We start from the raw sequence: 20864 nt of genomic DNA on the forward strand, positions 1-20864 counted from the left end.
ACAAGCCTCGCAAACCTTCTACCGGCAAGGATTTTGCTAGGCGCAAGTCCTTCCGGGTCGCAGCTGACGTCACCGGAAGTGGACGCCGGAGGCGGTTGCTATGGCGACGGGAGCCGCCAGCTCGGGCAAGAGAAGGAGGAGGATGTGAGGGATTCGTCTTACCCTTACAAATGAAGGGAACAATTAAGATCCTATGAGGGAACTTTTTTCTTTTAAAGGTAAAAGGGTGGAACTGGGGCGTCCACGGTATATGTAAGGCGGAAGAAGACTGTCCCTCCGTTGTTTGCGAGGCAACAAGCTGCTCCGTGGCATCACGTGCGATGCCAAAATGCCCCCTAGAACCAGTCAGGAGTAAGAAATGCGCGCGGATTGTTGTAGCAACATGCACGAGGGGCTGTGTGTTCCCTTATGAGATTGCTGCTTTGTTTGTATTTTATTGTTTATGAAACGTGTTCTTACCTTGTATTTTTATACCGGGAACTGCCCTGAGATCTACGGGTGAAGGGCGGTATACAAATTTAATAAAATAAAATAATAAAGATATCATTTTTATCTTTAAATTGGTCTTGTGAGAAATTCTGGCTGAGTGCCCCCCCCCCGCCCCAAAGCACCACAACTGTAGTTTAGCCATCACTGAGCTGCAGTTCCAGCACCATTAACAAACTACAGTTCCCAGTATTTTTTGCGGGGGGTGGGTAGGCATGTCGGCTTTAAATATATGGTGTGTATACAGCCTCAGCATGAGAAACTCATATGTTGCAATAATACCTGAAATATTTGGCTTCCTAGAATCATAGAGCTGGAGAGACAAAAGAATCTGCTAGTTCAGCCCTCCATCACATGACAGATGACCATCCTGCTTAAAAACCTCCAATGAAAGAGAGTTCACCGCTTTCTGAGGGAGTTCGTTCCACTGTTGAACAGCTCTTACTGTCATAATGTTCTTCCTGATGTTTAGTCGGAATCAGCGTTCGAAACTCCCATTGTTCTAGGCGCTTTGTATTCTTATTAAAAAGTGTGTCTAGATACTCCATTGTGGTGCCCATAACCTAGGTTTAAGGTGTCATTTAGCTCCTAGCTTTCATATCTCAGTTTGTAACACTGGTCAGAATATCTGTTCTTGTAACCTGAATCTATTGGCTTGAGTCCTACCCTCCAGAGCAGGAGAAAACAAGTTTTCTCAGTCTTCTGTGTGACAACCCTTTAGATCTTACTTGGTACTAAGCCCCACTGAAGTCTGAAGGGCTGATTTCTGAGTTTTTATGTGTTTTTATTCATAATAGAGGCATATAATAAATTAATCAATATTTAAAATAGCATCTCAAACACAGTTCTGAAAAAAACCCAGATCTGTAACAGCATCAGCTGCTTTTTGTAATTTGCCTCCTGTCCACCCAAACCAAAAGCCATTTGAAAAAGCCAAAGATTTTCAGCTTTTCAGGTCTGATATCATTATTCAGGATGAGAGCAAATGCTGTAAAAAATCTGCTTCTACCAACTGAGGTTCCCATCCCCTTCAATGATGGAATGCAAAGGGTTTTCAAGGTTAAAACCAGCACCATGAATATGGACTGGAAGCACATTAGCAACCAGTACCCAGTAAATATGCATAGGACTGGACTGCATATAAGGCAATCAAATCCTGAATTCATTTAAACCATTACCTGTAACTTCTCAAAGTATAATTTTCACTCCCCATCTTTTTTTCAGTAGTACCTGACAGCACAGTGAAAGGGTAAAATTTGTTGATGTTGACCAACGTTTATTTGAAAAACTATATTTGGTGTTGGAATATGTCTTAGAGCTGTAGTTCTAACCAATGCAGAAAATGCATTTCCCTACCTTTCTTTTAAAGGTGCTGCAATGGCTGCCCGAGAAAGGACCACACCTGCTGTGGCAAAAGGCTCTGGATTCTGGCATGTTCCCATTGTAACCGAATATAGCCAGGAAACACAGAAACTGTTGAAAGGTAATTAAGGCTGTTAAGCAGATATTAGAACAAGACTGAGCTTTCGTAGACCTTGCCCAGCAACTCTGTACCCTGCTTCATGCATCAGATCATTTGGCCATGCTGCCCTGTATAATCTTCTGTGTGAATGCATTCCCATGCACATAGGTCCTTGAGATTGTAGATCCACATTCACTATCACAATCTGCAGTCCATCTAGCACTCATCGCCCCTCTTTTGCGGCCTGTCTACACCTTGGGCAACAGCAAGTGCAGATACAGCAAAGTCTCTGCAGTTACATGAACACTGAAAGGTGCTTTCTACCAGGTCAGATCATTGAGTCATCTCAATCAGTATTGTCTGCAAAGATTGTATGCCGGGTGAGAATCTGGGGCTCTCCAGATGTTACTGAACTCCCACCATTCCTGTTTATTGTCAATGCTGGTTGGGCCTGATGGGAATTGGAGCCCAACAGCATCTAGAGGGTCACAGATGCCCCACCACTGCTCTAGGCTGGCTGGCAACTGCTCTGCAGGGTTTCAGGCAGGAGTCTTACCCAGACTGCTTGGACAAACAAGGGGCTGACATCATGCATACTACCACCGTGCTACAGGTTTTCCTTGAGCCAATAATAATAATAATAATAATAATAATAATTTATTATTTATACCCTGCCTATCTGACTGGGTTTCCCCAGCCACTCTGGGCGGCTTCCAACAAAGATTAAAAATACAATCCACATGGCATGAGTTTTATTGTATAAGTGCAAGAAAATGGACTTGCATTTCAGAGTTATCTAATTTGTGGGCTTCTCACACTTCTGATTTAGCCCTCTTTATCCAAGTCTACACTTAAGAGCACAAGCCAAAGAATATATATTACGCCATAATACAAATAATTTTTAATGGTGCTGAAAGTGCAAATCGGGATTATAAAGCAAAGGCCTAGTTTCAGAACCAATTTCATAAATGATGACTACAGAAACAAACCTACATCAAGTCCCTTCTTTGCCTAGCATGTGCCAGGAAGGATTTCCACACCTGCCACGATGTAGTGGAAGCAGCATTTGGCACACTACCATAAGCTGCTTAAGCTCCCAACGCATGGGGACAAGTGCATGTGTCCCATTTGCCATGCTCTGCAGTTAGCTCCATATCGGCAAAGATTGGGTTTCTCTCACTGCTGCTGTCCACTGAAGTTTTAATGGAAACAGATTCTAAACTGATCTGCAATTTTGTGTTAAAAAAAAAAAAAGCTTCTGTATAATGGCCTTTCTGAATAATACTTTTTAAAATGAAAGATCCAGTACAAACTCATAAAAGTGTCTCTTTCCTTTGGATTTCTGTGGTTCAGAAGGTATTTAAATATTTGTATTCTTTTTCAGAAATATGGGGAAAATCAATTATTCCATTTGGGGGTCTCTTGAAAAGTTCAAATAGTCATCACCATTTCACCCAAGAATTCCACTTATTGAGATCAGTGGGAGCTGATGGCGAATCACACATTTGAAGATTTAAGTAGTTATTTTGCTGTATATACTTTAACCCCCCCCCCCAAAAAAAACACACGTTACCTAAGATCTTTTAAGAATCTGTAGGACCATTGCTCTTCCTGTTTATGTTAAAACTAATCCTGTGAAGGTGATGATGTCCTAGGAATTTTCAGGCCATGATATTTACAGATAGCTTCTGTTTTTCAGTGATGATGCAAGAATCCAAACTTACCAACTTCCAGCAACGTCATCTCACAAACTGCATAAAGCGTGAGTTATGTCTAATTTCAGCCTTGCCGTTACACTTAGCATTGCTGCTGAGTTGTTGGTTGTTACTAGTCCAAATACGGTTTAGTCACATTCATGTTATCCATTTACAAACAAACAAATCATCCCTTTGGAAAGGAAATTAGCATTGACTCAAGCAGCTAAACAGAATGTAAGTGGAAATGAGTCATGGATGATTCCCTAACAGATACTAGTTCTATCCAGCTGTCTCTGTAGGGACATAATAAAGGCTGTTTTATTGTTCTGGTCACTGCATATACTGTAAAACTAGATTTGTAAAACTAGATTTGGGTAGTTTTTATTAAAAGCTAAGAATCAAAAGATTCTGAACGTTAAATGTCATCTACCATGCTGCACCATGCATTTGCAGCCAAACCAATTGCCAGAGCCGCTGCTGAGAGGTTGTGAGTAGAGCACTGTGCATCTGCTTGGCTGTGTTAGGCCTTTGGTTCAAATCTGAGCTCTTGAAATGCTTGGTTTTTACCAGGTATACCTTTGAAGCCTCAGGATTACATTCACTTGCTTCTGTCAGTAAGTCACAAGATCTACTTCCTTGATCTTCTGCTCTTGGTCTTTCCTTCCTTAGGAGGTGACTCCCTTCCTGATAAATGCAGCCCAACATCCAGCAAGGAACCAGAGCTTTCCAAGCCTGTCTCACCACCAAAGGCTTTTTTGTCCATCAGTCCATATGGAAGACCTCGTCTCCGGCCTGCTGAGATGTGCCGGGCAGGCGATGCATACATCCGGGAGAAATTCAGGCCCCAGGCCACCCGTAAGGAACCAAACCTTTGCAAATGATAACATTCCCAGGGGGCTAATTTTGAAATGGGAGTTAAGTAACCATGACAACATTTTGCATTTATGTAGCACTTCAGAATGTAAAATGGATTTAGCGCTCTTCACAACAGCCCTGTCAGGTCAGCATTAACAGTCCTTCCATGTGCAACGGGTGGGTGTGTTTGTGCTGAAGCTGATGGATAAGTGACTTGCCTAGGGCCACCAATAAGTTTATGGTTGAGGACAGGATTTGAACTGGGAAATTCCTGGCTTCCAGCTCCTAGCCACTGCAGTGCAGTAGCTCACAAGTTTTCTTTGCAGTAACGTTTATGAAAGTTCCTGTTTGTGAAAGCTCAGCAGAATTTTTAGACCACACACTGAAATTTTCCAGGTGTTAAACCAGTTTTCACACCTCTCCTCTGAAAAGCTTAATAGAATCTAGTTTCCATTACTAAGGCTACAAGCCTTATGCATGTTTACCTGGGAGCAAGCCCTGTTGAACATAGTGGGACTTACTGCCAAGTAAATATGAATAGGATTGTGTTGCAACCTCTGCCCTCCTCTTACCAGTTTTGGTGCCTGCCATACCTTGCTGTGTTTAGGTTGTTTCACATTACCATTGCTGATTGATTTGTGTCAGAACTTCTACCCAAAATATTTGTCATTTTCATGATGCATGGCCTCTGCAGCCTACAGTCTGTGGTGCCTGATTTTGATAAGTCTCCTATGCAGACACCTTTGTAGGAGCTCTGAATATCTAGCACAGAAACTGCCTGAAGAGCTTGCAATAGAAGAAAGCACTTCTCCCACATGTTGTACATCATCTGCTTGCTTTGGCATTTGTAGGAGACCTGGAGAAGGAGAAGGAAAGACTCCAAAACATTTTTGCAACAGGAAAGGACAAAGTTGAAAAAAAGCCGAAGAAAGAGCCAGTCAAGGTAGAAGAGAAGGTCCCAGAACCAGACCGGTTTGAAGAATGTATGTACAATGGATTGCCTTGGTTGAAAGCAGTGATCTGATGCTCTATGTATGGTAGGGAGGCTGCTCTCCCATTCTGAAGCATAGGAACTGGTCAGAGGAAAGTAAGGGTTGTATTATTGGGTTCAGGGAGAGCCCTAAGTAAAGAAATCTCCCTTATTGTGTCTTGTCAAAGAAGGTTACCTCACTAAGTAGGAATTATAGAGTGCAGGACAAATTCCACCCTATAAACATGGTCAGTAGTGCCCTCTGTTCCCCGTGATGGCACTACAGCAGTCTGATACAAGATTAATACATATTTAAGATGGGTATAATGAGTTACAAGGGCTAGTTTCATGTCTGAGCACACAGTGCAGACCTGACTCAGTAAAGCTGTCCAAATATACAAGCAGACTAGGCAGGCAGCCTAGTTTTCCTAGTTAAATGAACTCCTGCCACAATAGAAACAGCACATGTATTGTGGGCTTGTGTCCTCTGTGTAAAGTGAATTCACACTGCAGACTCTCATTAGTTTAGGAGCCCCAGAGGTGCATCCCATTTGCATGGGAACGCCTTCACAGTGCCAGTGACAGCTGGGGCATCAAAAACCTTGAGTTGAGCTCATTCTGAAAAACATCTGCCAATGGTGTGGGGGAATATTCTCATATTTGATTTGGAAAACATGCTGAGTAGGTGATATATATACATGCAAGTTGGGAAAGCTATGCATATTTTCCTCCGCATTCAAATATGTTGATTGGTGGTGATCAGGCAAAAGTCATTTCATAAACAGGGCTGTACACTGCTCTGATGATTGGTGAGAGGATGGTATAAAATTAAATACTTTTATAAATAAAAATAAAAGGAAACAAAATGTTATTTTTAATTTTTAGGACAGTATGTTTACAATATTTGTAATTGTATACCATTTTTTTAGTAATTGTTTTATACCATTTTTTAATAGGATTGTATTTTTAATGTATATTAAGGCACCCCTGTGTGGTGTATCAAAACTAGAAGGGCAGAATATAAATGCTCTGATGAAAGATTCCTGCTGGATCAGTGTAAGGGCCATCCAATCTAACATTCTGGCAAGCAACTGCTGGCCTGTACTTGTTGCCCTCCAACCACATCAAATAGAATTTATATGCTCAACTCTGAATCTGGAGTTCCTATTTAGTTATAGCTCAGCCTTCGCTAAGTGAGTAGTCCAAAACAGCTGGAGGGCACCACACTCATCTTCCCTGGCCCTTGAGCCCTGCTGCTTGGGGTTGATGTATATTGGACTCCAGCAAGTTGATATCCATAAATTTGCTCAGTCCTATTTTAAAGTTACCTAAGGCTCTGACCACCACTTTTATATTGCAGGCAAATTCGACAAATTAATTAGGCACTGTGGGAAGACTTCCTTTCCATACATGTAAATAAACCAATTCAGTCATCAAGCTTTCTTTCCAAGAGAGCAATGCTCCAAGTTTAAAGAGCATACTAAAAATGAATACAATATGTGTAGTAATTAGGAAATTGGATGAGTCAGAGTTCCGGGATTACTTCTGTGTTCCTGCCTTCAGGCTCCCTCATTCCATTGTTTCATTTTCTCTCTCCCCCACCCCCAATAAAATGCTCAGTGGTTAATGAAGTTCAAGATCGAAAGAGGTTTCTGGAAGAAATGGAGGCCCTGGGACAAGGCAAATTGTACCGAGGGATCATCCTCACTGAAATATCACAGGTATGTGTCCTCTTTTGGTTTGGACATTCTGTCATGTATAGTACTGAGCATTACTGTTCTAGTCTGATAACTGGCCATAATGTATTTTGAGAAGGTAGGGAAAGAGATTGACCGACAGGTATATGAAAGACATGAAGATCCTTTAAAAAAATGCTACAGGGGTGGGAATAAATCTCTGACACTCATTGCATGTGATTTTGTGATGAATGTGTCTGGAATTCTCAGTCTCCCCTTTCCCTGCTTTTCGCAGAAGGTACGAGAGATGGAGATCATCGACAAACAGAGGAGTGCAGAACTGAAGGAGGCAATGGCTAAATCCTTCAATATAGGCAACAAACCTGACCCTGAATGCACAAGTCAAGAAGACCAGTAGTCCTTTCCCACGCCAGAACATGATTATTGCACAAGGGTGCCAGAACTAGGCTTTCCACAAGACAGTTTCAGAAATGGCTCTTAGCCCTTAAGTGGCAAATGGAAGAGTTTCAGTGCCCCCAGGGGCTTTGTTTTTGCAGGAACTCAAAATATTCTATTTTCATAGCCTTTAACAGCAAGAGGTCTTTTCGAGGGTGTGGTTTAAAAGCAGCCATAGGATTAATGCCTGGCTACAGTAAAGGGCATGAATGGGCATTTCGTGTTTAAACAGACCAGCAAGGGGTAGAACTTCCACACACCTATCTAGTCTCAATGTGAAGCATAACAGGATGCAGTTTTCTAGAAGGTTGTGCTTCTGCTTGTTAAAATCACAATAGCCTATTATAGGAAGTGTTTGGGTCAAAAGCTTCTGTCTAAGCTCATATCCTTTACTTTTCACACATTTTCCGGTGAAAGCTGAAAGTTAATGCTGCCGTCTCTTACAATCTTGTGTACAATTATACCTGACAAATGATGTTGCCTGCTGCTTCAGAGCTAGTAAGAACACTGTGGTGACTTGTTTTTAATTTTATGGCTACCTCAGGGAGATTGGGAGCATGTAGGAACATGTCAGGACCAACCTAGATATAATAGAGGGCACCCATGTTTGTTTAGTCACAGGCCTACCCCATTCATGACTAAAGCTGGGGCCAAGGAGGGCTGATGTCTTATTTGCTTTAACTCACTGTGCTCTGTCACTTGAAACATTTTCTGGCTGTTTAGCTCATGGTTGGTATTGGAACCAGGGCAAATGCCTGAAGTGACAAGAGTGGAAAGAGGTAAACTGGAGAGGGAGTAGGCAACCAGCTCCCCTTACCTTTTATTGTAAAAAGAAAACCCACTCCAGTTTAGTTGTGGGGCAGAAGTGTGAATACAAAATACAGCTGCCCCCTCAAGGCTAGTTTACCCCTCATATACTCTTCTCATATTATTATTTTTAAAAACAAGACTGGTATGAAATATATACCTGAGACGTCTCTATTTTATATGCCCTGGGACTACCTTTATAAGAGAGGGTCTGTTTTGTTTCTACTGTGATTCAAAACGGAGAAATAAACACCAACACTGTTGCTAAATACAATAGTTTTATTTCATTTGTTTGTTCCCTGCATGTAAGTGGAGATTGTGGTTAATACAGTGTAATTCTGTCCATCAGGGCTAGGGGGATTTGTGATGGGAGCATCTCTGGTGGCATTTTGTAACAGTTTTGTTTTAGAGGGGAATGTTGTGCTCTGGGATCAAACCCCAGGGTGGCCTTTCTGTGGAGAGCAGGATTCAGCAGGAGGTCGTCAGCCACTTGTGGGGACTGATAACAAGGCCCTGAACCAGCGCTGGCAACACTGATGAACTCAGATCCCCTTCTGGGACAGCATAGGCTGAGTATCATAGCCAGGGACTGGCCAAACATTCCATCATATTTGGATAAGGCAGCACAGCAATTTGCTCTGGGCTGGTAGTCTACTCTGCTAACAAGAACCCAAGACTAACAGCTGACTAACCAACACCTACAATACTATCAGTGTTTAACTCAGACCAAACAAACATCTCAATAAATAGCTCCTCCACTCGGAGGAGAAGGCAGAAAGGAAGGTGGGAAGGCCCCTTCCCTCCCAGCACACACGCAAACACACACACACACACGCAAACAAATAAAAACAAAGCTGGAAGGGAGAGGTGGAAATTCAAGCTAAGGAAGCAGTATAGAAAGGAGCCCTCTTGCACTCTTAGGAAAGTATATACATGTCAAGCTGAGGGGGGAGCAGCTGGAATCCCTCCCAAATGGGCTAAGGGTGGCACTGGTGAGCAAGGCAAAAAGGAAACCTTGTTGGCATCGAGTACAGCATGAGATCTTATGCCCTCACAGTGGAGGGGAACGTTGGACCCTTTCCCAGCCCACTGTGTCCCTTGAAGAGCACCATGGATGAAATTTAGCAGCAGCAACCAAGAGGGTGAAAAGGCCCAGTGAGTGTCCGATTCAGACCTTACCAAGTACATGAAAATCCAATCCCTTTAAGCTTTCCTCCCTGCATTGCTAAAAACGGTTTCCAAGAGACTCGGCATTTGCAGCACATTGGCAGCAGGAGAGAAATAGGCCACTGGTTAGGCTCTTGGCTGTTTCTATCCGCCCTTATGGCATGGAAGCGTTTCCCATGATACTCGGTTTAACAGTTTTAAGCCAAAACAAAAAAATAACCGTGCTCCAAAAGCCCAAAACCTTTCCAAATGCCCCAAGTGGGATTTCTGACTAGCAGGCTAATGAGAAAAGGGATTTGGAGCAGGGGAGATGAGTCCCCGTCCCTGGACTACTATGGAAAGTCTCCTCCTCCCCGAAGGAGAGGGGTACGAGGCACATGTGACTATCACAGTTGAGAGATGGGAGGGGGACAATTAGTGCAAGTTTCCCACAGACACCCAAATTCTGCACCGCTCAGAACCAGTAATAAGAAGTACACACGTACAACCGAGGAAGCCTAAAGCTATTTCACTTTCCCACCCCTACCCAGAAGCCGAAGAGACAAGTAGCTTCCTCCTCCAGTCTGTCCCTCCAACTATTTCAGTGCTGACTAGGCTTGCCCCACCTCTCTCCCCTTTTACTAGGCAAAGGAGCTTCTGTTGATGGAAGAAGACGGAATTTCTCCGAGGGAAGCCAGCTTTGGTGTATGGCGAGGCACAGCATTGGTGGTGGCGGGAGGGCAGGGAAGGGGCAGGAGGCAGAAGCCCCATTTGCCAGGTGGCCGGCCAAACAGGACCGGTTTTGTCCCTCCCCGCTTCTGGCTGCCTCCTGCTTTAGCTTTTCTCCTTGGGCGACTTGCTCTTTGACTCATGTTTGTTCCCAAGCAGTTTCAACACTTTCATGGGCTTGAATTTCCCTCTCTTCTTGCTTTCAGCTTCGGTCTCCTTATGAAATTCTGGAGAAAGGAGGGAGGGGGAGAGAGAAAGTACAGTGATCACTTTCTGTGGAATGCACCTGGGGTTGGGCAAGAGAGGAAGGTGAGAAACTGTATTCAGCTGAGTCAGACAGGAGCTCAGCAACTGGCAGCAGCTCTCCAGGGTTTCAGACAGGAGACGCCAACATTATTTAGAGATGCCAGGGACTGAACCTGGGCTTAAGCCCTCCCATATATATCAGGATCTTCATGCAACAAGTATACACAAAGCATACCCTGGCAAATGCTTGTAACGTCATGGATGCTACAGTTCTATACTAAAATTAGATTCAGTAACCAGAAAATCCAAATGCCTCAAGGGATTACATTAGCTAAATTAGCATAAATCTGCTTATTTGCATGCTTCATACAACAGGCCAATTGTCAAGTCAGGACAAGCATTGTTTACAGAATCTGGAATTATTATTCTGCAAGGGACTGAGAAAGGAGGATCATCACCTGTGGAAAAATGCAAAAAGGGAGGAATAGCAACCACTAAATAGATTTGTGACCCTTGCTGTTTGCCAAAACAAATATGCACCTAAAGGGTGTATTAGATGACTGTATTAGATACAGTCTCAAACTGGAATTATCCCTGGGTGTTCAGGGTGTAGCAGGAGACCCCCCCCCCTTCATTACATCGTAATGCACAAGCACCACACACACACCTCCCACCTTCCCGACCCTGGAGATGCCCCTTCTAGAGGGGCATCCCCTAAAAGCCTTCCATAAATAAGGAAGCGCTAGCCTGACAGCTCCTCACAAAACCCCGTCATTTCTCATGTATTTCCCCGTAACGCTCCACATCGCCCTATCTTTATTATGGGTAGACTTGTGGGCGGTGGGAGTCCTGTCGCGACAGTCTTTTCTTCAATAAAGACCGGGCCTACAGGCTGCTGATTTGCTTCAAAACTGCTCTGGTTGGTGTCTTGATTTTGTCCAAGGGAGCCCTCGGATTTTCCGGTAACAAGGGTTGATCCCAAAGCTGTGTATATCCTGCCATTCTGCAGGAGTCCAGAAAAAACCCATAATGTTTTCTTAGTCACTGAATTTAGTTTCCTGATTAAAAGAAAAAAGAAACCAGGAGGACAGAAAAAGGTTTCTAGCCTTTTTGGATGTGAAGAAAATGCTTGAAAATGCAGAGTTAAAATCTCAGAAGCCATAAAAGAGACTGAATTTCCTATGTTTGGGGGCAGGGCTTTCAGTGCCTTGCATAGTTTCTTGCCCTGCCCTGTGGCTAGCAAAACCAGACTAAATTAGCAAATTAGCAAAAACAAGCATGCATCCATGAAAGAATTTCCATGGCTTTCATTCTTCCTCTAAAATAGTTGCTTCAGAAGGGAAGGGAAAGCTTAGATTCCCTTTGCCCCCCAGGGAACTATTAAGAGGGAAGGATTTAGATTTAGGTGCAATGTCTCAGAGCTTCCTCCTTCTGTACTGCAACTGCTTCCGAGATGAAGAACAGGACCTGGGCTATAGGGATTATGTGCTGCCCTGTGCTGGGAGCGATATTCCCCAACAACAGAGGGAGTGTGCATGCACCACCCATGGCCAAAGGCAGTTTGGGGAGAAAGCAGAGGAGCATTTGACATCCTTTCCGTCCCAAATCCCCCCCACCTCGGCTTCCTGCCCCTACTGCATCTGCAAGCAGAAGGCTACTTTCCTGAGTGATCAGCAGGATTACAAAAAAAGAGAAAAATTATGCAAATTTACTTAATTTTGCATTTAAGTCATACAATTCAGCTTTCCTTGGAGCAGAATTCAAATTGCTTGGGTGCATACTTTTAGTGTGTTCAGTATGGAAAGGACACATAAGCACACTGTGTCCTGGTTAACAGTCGTTTTAACTATCTAAATGAAAGGTGGGTTAGAAATATTTTAATAAAGAATATTCAGGAACCAATGCCTTAACTCCTGGACCTCTCTTACCTTTCTTTTTAATCATGGCTTCCAGCATTTTGTCCTCTTCTTCTTCCCTGGTAAAACAAGGGGAAGGAATAGTAAGATTGGTCTTTGCCAGAACAGTTGAAGTGAAGCTTCTAAAAAGATGTCATTATGCCATAAACACAAGAAGCTGCTCTTCTCCCGATTCTGCCCAGCCAATAGTTTCTATGCTGGGGGATAGGACCCTGTGACCCTCCCCTGGAAGCTGTTGGGCTCCAACTCCCATCAGTCCCAGCCACCATGGCCAATGGTCAGGGATGATGGGAGCTGTAGTCCAGAAACAACTGACAGGCCACAGGTTCACCATTCTTGGCCCAAGTAGGAAAGCCATTCTTTCAGATCCCAAATGCACCACATCTTTGGGCAAGCTCCTAGCACCAGCTCCCTTGGACAAAGCTCTTGTGTCTTGTCTAGGGAAGATGTTCACTATAAAAATGGCATTTGGGGTCATGCAATTACAGCCATCTTTACAGTCACCCCAGCCCTGTTATTTAGAAGTAGGCAGGTCATTTCCAACCACTCCCCCTTCTGCTACCTTTGCCGGTCCTCGTCCAAGCAATTGACAATGGCGTTCCGCTGCTCAATAATGGTCACCAGTTCTTGCATCAGCACCTTCTCCCTCACGCGGTCCTCATCTGTCCAGTCTTTCTCTGTCCACCAAGAAAGAGAGAGGTGAGTAGGCGATTATTTATTTACTAGGTGTTTGTACTTATAAGCCCACCTTCCTTGAAACCGTCCCGGAGCGGATTACAAAAAAAATGTGACAAACAAGTACAGTTTACGTTAAAATCATAAAATGAAAGCACAAGAACACCCAACAGCAAAACATCAGCGCAGAATAGCAGCGAAGAGCAATGCAGGAGTTATGTGATGGAACTTCCTAGGGTTAGATGGTCACACTTCTGCTCTGCGAAGGATTACGTGACAAGTGTGCACTTGAACCCAGCGTGCTCCTCCTCTTAACACGAACAGTGCTGGAAATACCACAAAGTCTGAGCGAGTTCTGGCTTTCTAGCCTAGCACGTGCCACCCAAAGGAGAAAAGGTGGCCCTTATGAAGGGGCACAACCCGTGGGATTGTGTGGGGCAGAGTGTGTCAGTTCCAGATAAAATGGGTGAGAAAATCTGTGTCCCTTCAGAAGTTGCTGGACTACAACCCACACCGTCCATGACGGGGTGTTGGCTAGGACAGACAGGAGTTGTAGCTCATCAACCTTTGAAGGTACCCAGGTTAGCCACTCCTGAGTCAAAAGGGGTCTCAGGTAGTAGAGTTAAGGAAAACCTCTGTCTGGGCCCCCAGAGAGCCACTGCCCTTCAGAGTACATAGAACTAGGCTGGGCAAAGCAATGTGTAAGGCAGTGACTCAGTACAAGACTGCTCCATGTTCCTTTCTTGCCTGTGAGGCTGAACATCTTCCAAGTTCTCCTCACAAAGGGTCAATTGTGGCTCAAGAAACACTGGGTTTTGCTCACTATGTTCTTCCCCATACCTCTCTACAGATCATCCGTGCCTTGAGCCTGTTTCGAGAGCTTCCCTCTTGTTGGACTTTCATTAACTAACTAGGGCAGGAAATGCCATCGACTGAAGGCTGGCAGTAGGGAAAGAACCTCTCGTTTTATTGAACAGTGCTCTCTGCTGGCAGTCAACGTGCGTTGAGATAATATTCTGCTCTGGGTAGTATTGCGCCTACATATAGGTTCATGTCAAAACTCTGAAATCCTTCAATCTCAGCAAGCCTTAGAATAGCCCTGTAAGGTAGGCCACTATTATTCTGTTCGTACTGCAGATGAGATTGAGGCTGGGAATCTATGGCTTGCCAAACGCCACCTAATGCGCCCATGGCAGAGAGAAGGTTCAAACTACGGAGTTCTCCTCTTAGCTGACACAGTAACAGCAGTTGTCTAAACTAGCAACACTCGGGCCATAGTGAAAGAACAGCTGCTGGGCCCCAGGTATCAGGCAGTTTCCTAGCCTGCCATTCCATTAGCCTGAAGCATACAGAAGAAAGGACCGCTCCATCAGCTCCACCAAGAAGCTGTCTCCAGCAGGCTTTTCTTCTCCCTCAAATGCCATCTTGCCATTGTGTCGTACTGCAGCAGAGCAAAGGGAAGGGAAGCAGGACCACTTTACTGGCTCTGATGCAAAATCAGAAAACTTTTGGCTGTTCCTCTCCTTGAGCAGTTTCCCTTCCAGTAGTCAAATGAACTCCATATCTAAGAACTAGTTTCTGAGTTTCGTTTATTTCCTCCTCCTGCCCAATCCTTTTTCCTTTTGTGTTGTGTCTTTCAAATTTTAAACCTAGGGACAGGGGTGTTTGTGGAATGCCCTCCCTAGTGAGGTGTGTCCATCGCCTTCATTACTGACTTTCAGGAGAACTCTAAATACATTCCTGTTTCTCCAGGCATTTGATGGCTGAAAGACATTGCTCTTGGCAACCCTGAGGTCACCGACTGAAATAATGTATTTAGCTGGTTTTTAGAGTGCTTTTAACATGCTTGTAACTGTTTTTGACTGTTTTTAGTTGTGATTTATCATTGCTGTTTCTGCAGTCCTAGACTTTTTCGGCAGGAAAGGTAGGATATAAATTGGATGAATGATTTATTGATTGCTATTCAGTCTTTTTTGGCTGAACAGTAGGGTAAATAAACAAACAAACGGACATACACAATTTTAAGGATACTGAAGGAACTGTAAGCACCTTATGAAGAAACATACTTAGGCTAACATTCAAAGTGAGCAGCCTGGAGCACCGGCCATCCCAGCAAAGCCTGAACACACCAGGGGAACAAGAAACAGCTCACATCGCCTGGCATGGTCTCCTCACGTAGGCCCTGTAACACTGTTCCCTTCAAATGCATCCAAAATCATTTTCAAGTCATTCTCAAATGCTACGGCAAAGATCACTTTTTTAAAAACTGCTCATATCACACCCCGAGAGACGTACCAGGTTTGTTGAGGAGGCATCGCAGCTCATACTCCACGTCAGCCTGACGCTGCTCCAAGTTCTGCTGCTTAAAACTAAAAGGAAGGAAAAGGGGAGAGTTACATGCCAGCACCAAGATGTGGGAGCAGCGGGATGGGAATCTTCAGCAAGGCAAATTTATTTTTTATTTTTAACAAAATTTGCATAAACCGCTTAACTGGAAGTAAAACTTCTAAGTGGTTTACAAAAGGCATAAAATGTACATTAGTATATTGATAAAAGTTAAAAGTTATTTTTTAAAAATAAAATATATAAATAAAATCAGCTAGGCTAAAATGGCAGATTAAAATGCCTGCCAGTTTTTACATGTTTGGGTAAAGTTTCTGGCAGGTGCTGAAAAGAGTACAGTAAAGGCACCTACCTGGTGTCAATAGGCAGTGAGTTCCAGAGTTTTGGTGATGCCCCCCTGCAAGATGTACTTCTTACAAGTGCAGAACTAATATTATGTGGCATCTGTAATAGTATATTATATAACTAGCTCATCCTCCTTGCCATTATGGCATTCCCTATGCCTACTCAGCAAACTCCAGATTATTTCAGAAGGTTGGAAGATCCACTCTTGGATGGGGAATCTGAGCCTCTCAAGATGCTGCTGGATGACAGTTCCCATCATTGCTGACCACTGGCCATGCTGGCTGGAGACAATGGGAGATGGAGCCCAACAACATATGGCGCCCCCCGAACCTCTGATCTACCTGTTTGGGGTGGCCTTTGGCACTTGGGATTGAGCCTGCAAAGAGCGGCACTTGCCCCCTAGAAAGTGTGTGGCCATTCATCAACCATGTGTACTTACATATAGATGAGTTCAGACTCCCGGCGCACCAACATGTGCTTCTCGTGGATGAGCTTGAACCAGTCGACCAGCAAGCCATCTTCAGGAATATCTGCTGGTCAAAGGGACGGAGGAAGGAAAAGAGCTGAGAAGGCCACATGGGTATGAAGCTACCTTATTGTCCTGGCCTATCTCAGATAAGAAAGATGCACATCTGACAGTTAACTCTTTGTTGGCTAGAGAAACACTTACAGCAGCTTCCATCATGCTCTGGATACACATACTGCACTCACACACTTCTAGCCTCTATTCAGCTGTCCATAGGTCTGGGCCCTATGGAGAAGTTGCAGCAACAGTGGGGGGCCCTCCCATCCTCAGGCTTATCTGACGGGTGGCGTGCCCTCAATCTGAGACCTCCTGCACAGAAGTCGTCACTGCTCTTCCCTTTTCAAGCCCCTCCTGCTCCCAGGAGACAGTGGGACAGAGGAAGGTGGGGAATCTACTGACCCGTCCCTCGCCTGAACCGTCTCTTCTTCTGCCTTGAATTGCCTTGGCTCCTGCCTTGTGGGTGGCGTGGAATCCCATAAATCACTGGTCCCTCTCCAGGGTCACTCCCCTGTCCCCCTGCCTCTGCCACACACTCTTCAAAGCCTGACACCAATACTGAATTAGACCATTGGTTCATCTACCTTGGCAGTGGCTCTCCAGGGTTTCAGACCAGGGGACTTTCTCAGCCCTACGTAGAAATGCCAGGGACTGAACCCAGATCTTTGCCACGCACAGCATGTGCTCTACCACTGAGACCTTCCCTGAGATCTGCCCACCACAGAGGCAAAGGGATGAGGCAGCTACAGCTGCTCTTACTGTTAGTCCACATTAGGTTCAGGGCACCTGAAACCTAGAAATGCTATTTTTGAAGCAGAAGCACAACCAGGACACGCACAGAGGCATTTCCTCAATCACCTCCATCTCCGGACACAAATACCAAAGATCCTGGAGGGTTGGCTTTTGTTTTTAAACCTGACCCATCTTTTCCAAGTTGCCAACGCTTAACCTCTTCCCTCCTTGCCTTTGCTCTGAACACAGAAACCCTTCTGCCTGAAAGTTCCCTAACCAAGTATTACGTGGTATATATTTTAACAAACATGGATAATTCATATACATAGAATGTTTTTTAACATTCACCCCATGAATATACACAGTGGGATAAGCAAAGATAGGCAGGTGGTGCCCAAGCCATGGAAAAGCAAACTTGGCTGCATTATATCAGGTGCAGGGAAACCTTTGGCCATCCGGGTGTTGCTGAACTAGAACTCCCAGCAGCCCCAGCAAGCATGGCCAAAGATGACGATAATATATCCTGCAAATCTTCCTGCTTTCTGCCTTGCCCTGCGCAGCCTCACAGGCAGTTATCCACCACCCTACCATTATTTTCCATGCTGCGAAGCTTCCTTTCCAGCTCAACCCCTCGATGCTCCAGCTCATCCAGCTGTTGCTCAATGCTGTCCATCTCGCCATAGATGTCCTCCACTGGAACATACTGGTCTGACTGAACCTGTAAAAAGGCAAGGAACCAAGGATCATGCTTCCTGTTTCTAACAAGGCAGGCGTGGCTTTCTAGAAGATAACTACTGACTCCAGGGTGGGAGGAGGGAGATAAGACTCATGGGGAGTACATTAAAAAAAATATGTATCTGTGAATTAGGGCAAGATGTAGGGCAGAACCTGGCAGGGGTGTCCCAACCAAAATCCCTCCTAACCTCCTTACCTAAAATTATCACTACTGAATGCTCAGATGGTTTCCTACACAATCATGAGGGACAGAAACTTGTTTTGGCCGACATTCTTAAGGAGACAAATTCTGGAGTCCACAGAGTAAACATAAAGCACTGGTGAGGAACCTCCAGCCTGCAGGCCTAACTAAACATGCCCTGGCCCCACTTTGGCCTGTGCTGTCATTTCCCCAAGCCTTGCCCCAGCACCTGCCCTACACCTGACGCCAGATAACTGTTCCTCTGCAAGCGAGGCTTGCCTTCAGCACCTTCAAAGCCAGGTTTCAGGCTCAGCATTTAGAATCTGCCCCAGCAGCTTTTGTTATGGTGTAGCTTTCAGAGGAAGCCACAACCACTGCATACAAATGCTCTCAATCAGCCCGCTAGAAAGTATACAACCCCTCTTCACAGGGGTGGTATTCAATTAAGTTTTACTCAGAGTAGAACCCACTGAAGTTAACAAACACCACTGAGTTAGCTCAGTTAATTTAAATACTCCTTTTGTGAGTGATTTGTGGGAATTTAAGTAGCATGGCAAATGAGGCAGAAGCCCCCAATCCTCGTTACCTTCCGTTTAATTAGCGGGAAGCCATGTCCCGGAGCAGGAGGCCTTGCTGGCTTGGGTCCCTTTGGAGTTTTCTTAATGGAGGGGGATGTGACAGGCGACGGCTTCCGGTTGAAGGGATTCTCTTTGCAGGATGACTGGGGACAAACACACCAAGCAGAATATCAAAATATACCACAATGGGATCCTGAACCTACCACTCCACCCTGGCACTTTTGAGGACCATATCTCTGGAGCAGGGACTCAGCTCTGGCACGGGGGGTGGGGGGTCGTAGTAGCCAGGCCTCTTTTACAACAGACACAGGCCAGGGACTCCTGATTCTGAGCAAGGGAAATGAGGCAGTGCACATGAGAAATCACAAATGCTGGGAACACTCCCAACAGCCATGCTCAGCAGCTGTGGACAAGCCAGCCACAGTAAGACTGCCCTGCAGTTCAAGGGATCCTGGTGGAACAGGGAATTGCATGGTGGAGCAGTGGGTTTTACATTTCCTGGGGTGAAAGATAGAGGGAGGGGGGCTGCCACAAAACCCTGCAGCACTCTGTGGTGGGGAGTTTTGTGTCAGCCCCCTCCTCTGCAGCTCATGAGCCACAGGCAGCCTTCATTTCAAACCCTCTGCATGTGATCAGTTTAGGCTTATGTTAATGGGAAGGGGGAGAGAATGGAGAAAAAAGCCAAAACTGATGGAGAGATAAAGCAGGGGTGGGGGAATCAGAAGCCCCCCAATCAGATCTGGCCCTAAGCACCACTAAACACAGCCCTAGCAGACTTTCCCCGTGAGAACAGCCTTTGTTGTGCATGCCATCTTTAAAGCAGCATCGTCAGAGGATCTGAAACTCTGTGCAATACTTCATAACAGCAGCTTCTACCCAGTTCTACCCAGCAGTACATAACATAACCAGCAGGTGGTGCTAGAGGCGAGAGTGGGGAGCAAGCCAAGAAGTTGTCATGTCTCTGGGAATACAGTGGTACCTTGGTTTACAACCATAATCTGTTCCGGAGGTCTGGTTGTAAACCAAAACAGGTTGTAACCCAAGTGCGCTTTCGCCAATGGGGCCTCCCAAAAATGGGTTGTAATCCCAAAAAAATGGGTTTTAATCCAAAAAACGGGACACACACTTCTAGGTTTGACGTGGTTGTAATCCAAAACGGTTGTAATCCAAAGCAGTTGCAAACCAAGGTACCACTGTACGAAGACAGTAAAGCCATAACTCTGGCTGGGACTTCCTGGCCAGATGCTTTGTTACACGCACAAACATGAACATGCACACATAAAAACTTCTCAGTTGATTTCAGGGACCTTTCAAAGTAACAGAGCAAGGCAAAAGGTCATTGTTTTTCAAAAACCTGCAGGGACGAAGAATGGGTCTCATGACCAGAACCTAGGAAAGCGACTCCAACTTACCTTTGGCTGTGCTTTGGGTGATGGAGAGCTCCTGGCAGCCGCACCACTCAGCTCCGAGGCCAAGAGGATAGGTGTGGGAACGGCCCCGGCCGAAGGCTTGGGGGAAACTCCCCCAGGGGAGGTTTTCAAGTTCCCAGATGAGGAGGTTCGGGCAGTCTGTGAATGTCCCCCTTGTGCCTCGCTGCCATCGCCAGCCAAATCGCTGGAGGACGAAAAGGAGGAGTTGGCCGAGCTGCCGGGCAGGGCCGTGGGACACTCCTCACCAGAGGAGGAGAGGCGGGAGAGTGGGGGGCCTGAGGAGGAGACGATGGAAGTGGCGGCCGGGACATGGACTGCGGGCTCCGAGGAGCTCTTGGGCACGGAGGTCTCATCCAAGTCATCCGCGCCCTTGGCCAAACACTCAGATGCGATGCTCTCCAGGCTCAGGGCGGGCGAGGGGGTGGAGGAAGACGGCTCCGAGCGGGAGAGTCGGGAGATGGGGTGGTGAGCTGCAACGAGGGGCAAGTACAGGTGAGACAAAAGTGGGGGAACTCAGGCCCAAGCATGGCCCTTTAGGCCTCTCTGCCCAGCCCTCTGAACCCTTCCCATGCCACACCTCCCACTGGCCTTGCTTTGGCCCCCAATTTGCCTGCTTGGAATGTGCCCTTGAACTCCAATATTGCCTCTTGATTGTCCATTTGGAGGACAGAGAACGATGTGTGCGCGCAAAACCTAGCCTACTGGTCCAAAGGCAAAATTTACCTTTGTTGCCCCAGCCAATTTGGCTCAACCCACCACAAAGCACCCAGGAGTGAAGGCAGCGCTTGGGCAGAAAAAAAGTCATAGCATGACAGAACACCTTTTCCAGACAGGCCCATTCGAAAGATGGGGAACCTGAGCATCTCCCCTTCAACG

The 20864-nt window shown here is 45.5% G+C and overlaps 2 protein-coding genes across 8 annotated transcripts in view; one reads left to right on the top strand and one right to left on the bottom strand.

The window, feature by feature from the left end:
- Nucleotides 1–78: 78 nt before the first annotated feature.
- LOC310743342 (UPF0193 protein EVG1) lies at nt 79–8683 on the top strand. Of its 2 annotated transcripts, XM_083573516.1 has the most exons (8): nt 85–218; nt 790–903; nt 1856–1969; nt 3648–3710; nt 4315–4500; nt 5352–5483; nt 7091–7191; nt 7442–8683. In XM_083573516.1, the coding sequence occupies exons 3-8, from the start codon at nt 1864–1866 to the stop codon at nt 7562–7564; spliced, it is 711 nt and encodes a 236-aa protein (XP_083429642.1). In that variant the 5' UTR covers nt 85–218; nt 790–903; nt 1856–1863; the 3' UTR covers nt 7565–8683. The 2 variants fall into 2 exon arrangements, with proteins under 2 accessions (XP_083429641.1, XP_083429642.1); XM_083573515.1 differs by lacking the exon at nt 790–903 and having other exon boundaries at nt 79–218.
- MICALL1 (MICAL like 1) overlaps nt 8671–20864 on the bottom strand; it is a 32198-nt gene continuing 20004 nt past the window's right edge. For 3 of the 6 annotated variants that reach the window (XM_083573511.1, XM_083573514.1, XM_083573512.1), the window contains 8 exons: nt 19971–20458; nt 18567–18701; nt 17653–17782; nt 16249–16339; nt 15417–15490; nt 13009–13123; nt 12459–12505; nt 8671–10511 (listed from right to left, as the gene is read on the bottom strand). In XM_083573511.1, the coding sequence (XP_083429637.1) occupies nt 10390–10511; nt 12459–12505; nt 13009–13123; nt 15417–15490; nt 16249–16339; nt 17653–17782; nt 18567–18701; nt 19971–20458 (1202 nt within the window). In that variant the 3' untranslated portion in view covers nt 8671–10389. Of the gene's footprint in view, nt 10512–12458; nt 12506–13008; nt 13124–15416; nt 15491–16248; nt 16343–17652; nt 17783–18566; nt 18702–19970; nt 20459–20864 lie in introns of all 6 variants that reach the window. The other 3 variants (XM_083573509.1, XM_083573510.1, XM_083573513.1) reach the window with 1 other exon arrangement.

This window comes from Podarcis filfolensis, assembly GCF_964270895.1.
Source record: "Podarcis filfolensis genome assembly, chromosome: 10".
In the NCBI taxonomy this organism is placed as follows: domain Eukaryota; kingdom Metazoa; phylum Chordata; class Lepidosauria; order Squamata; family Lacertidae; genus Podarcis; species Podarcis filfolensis.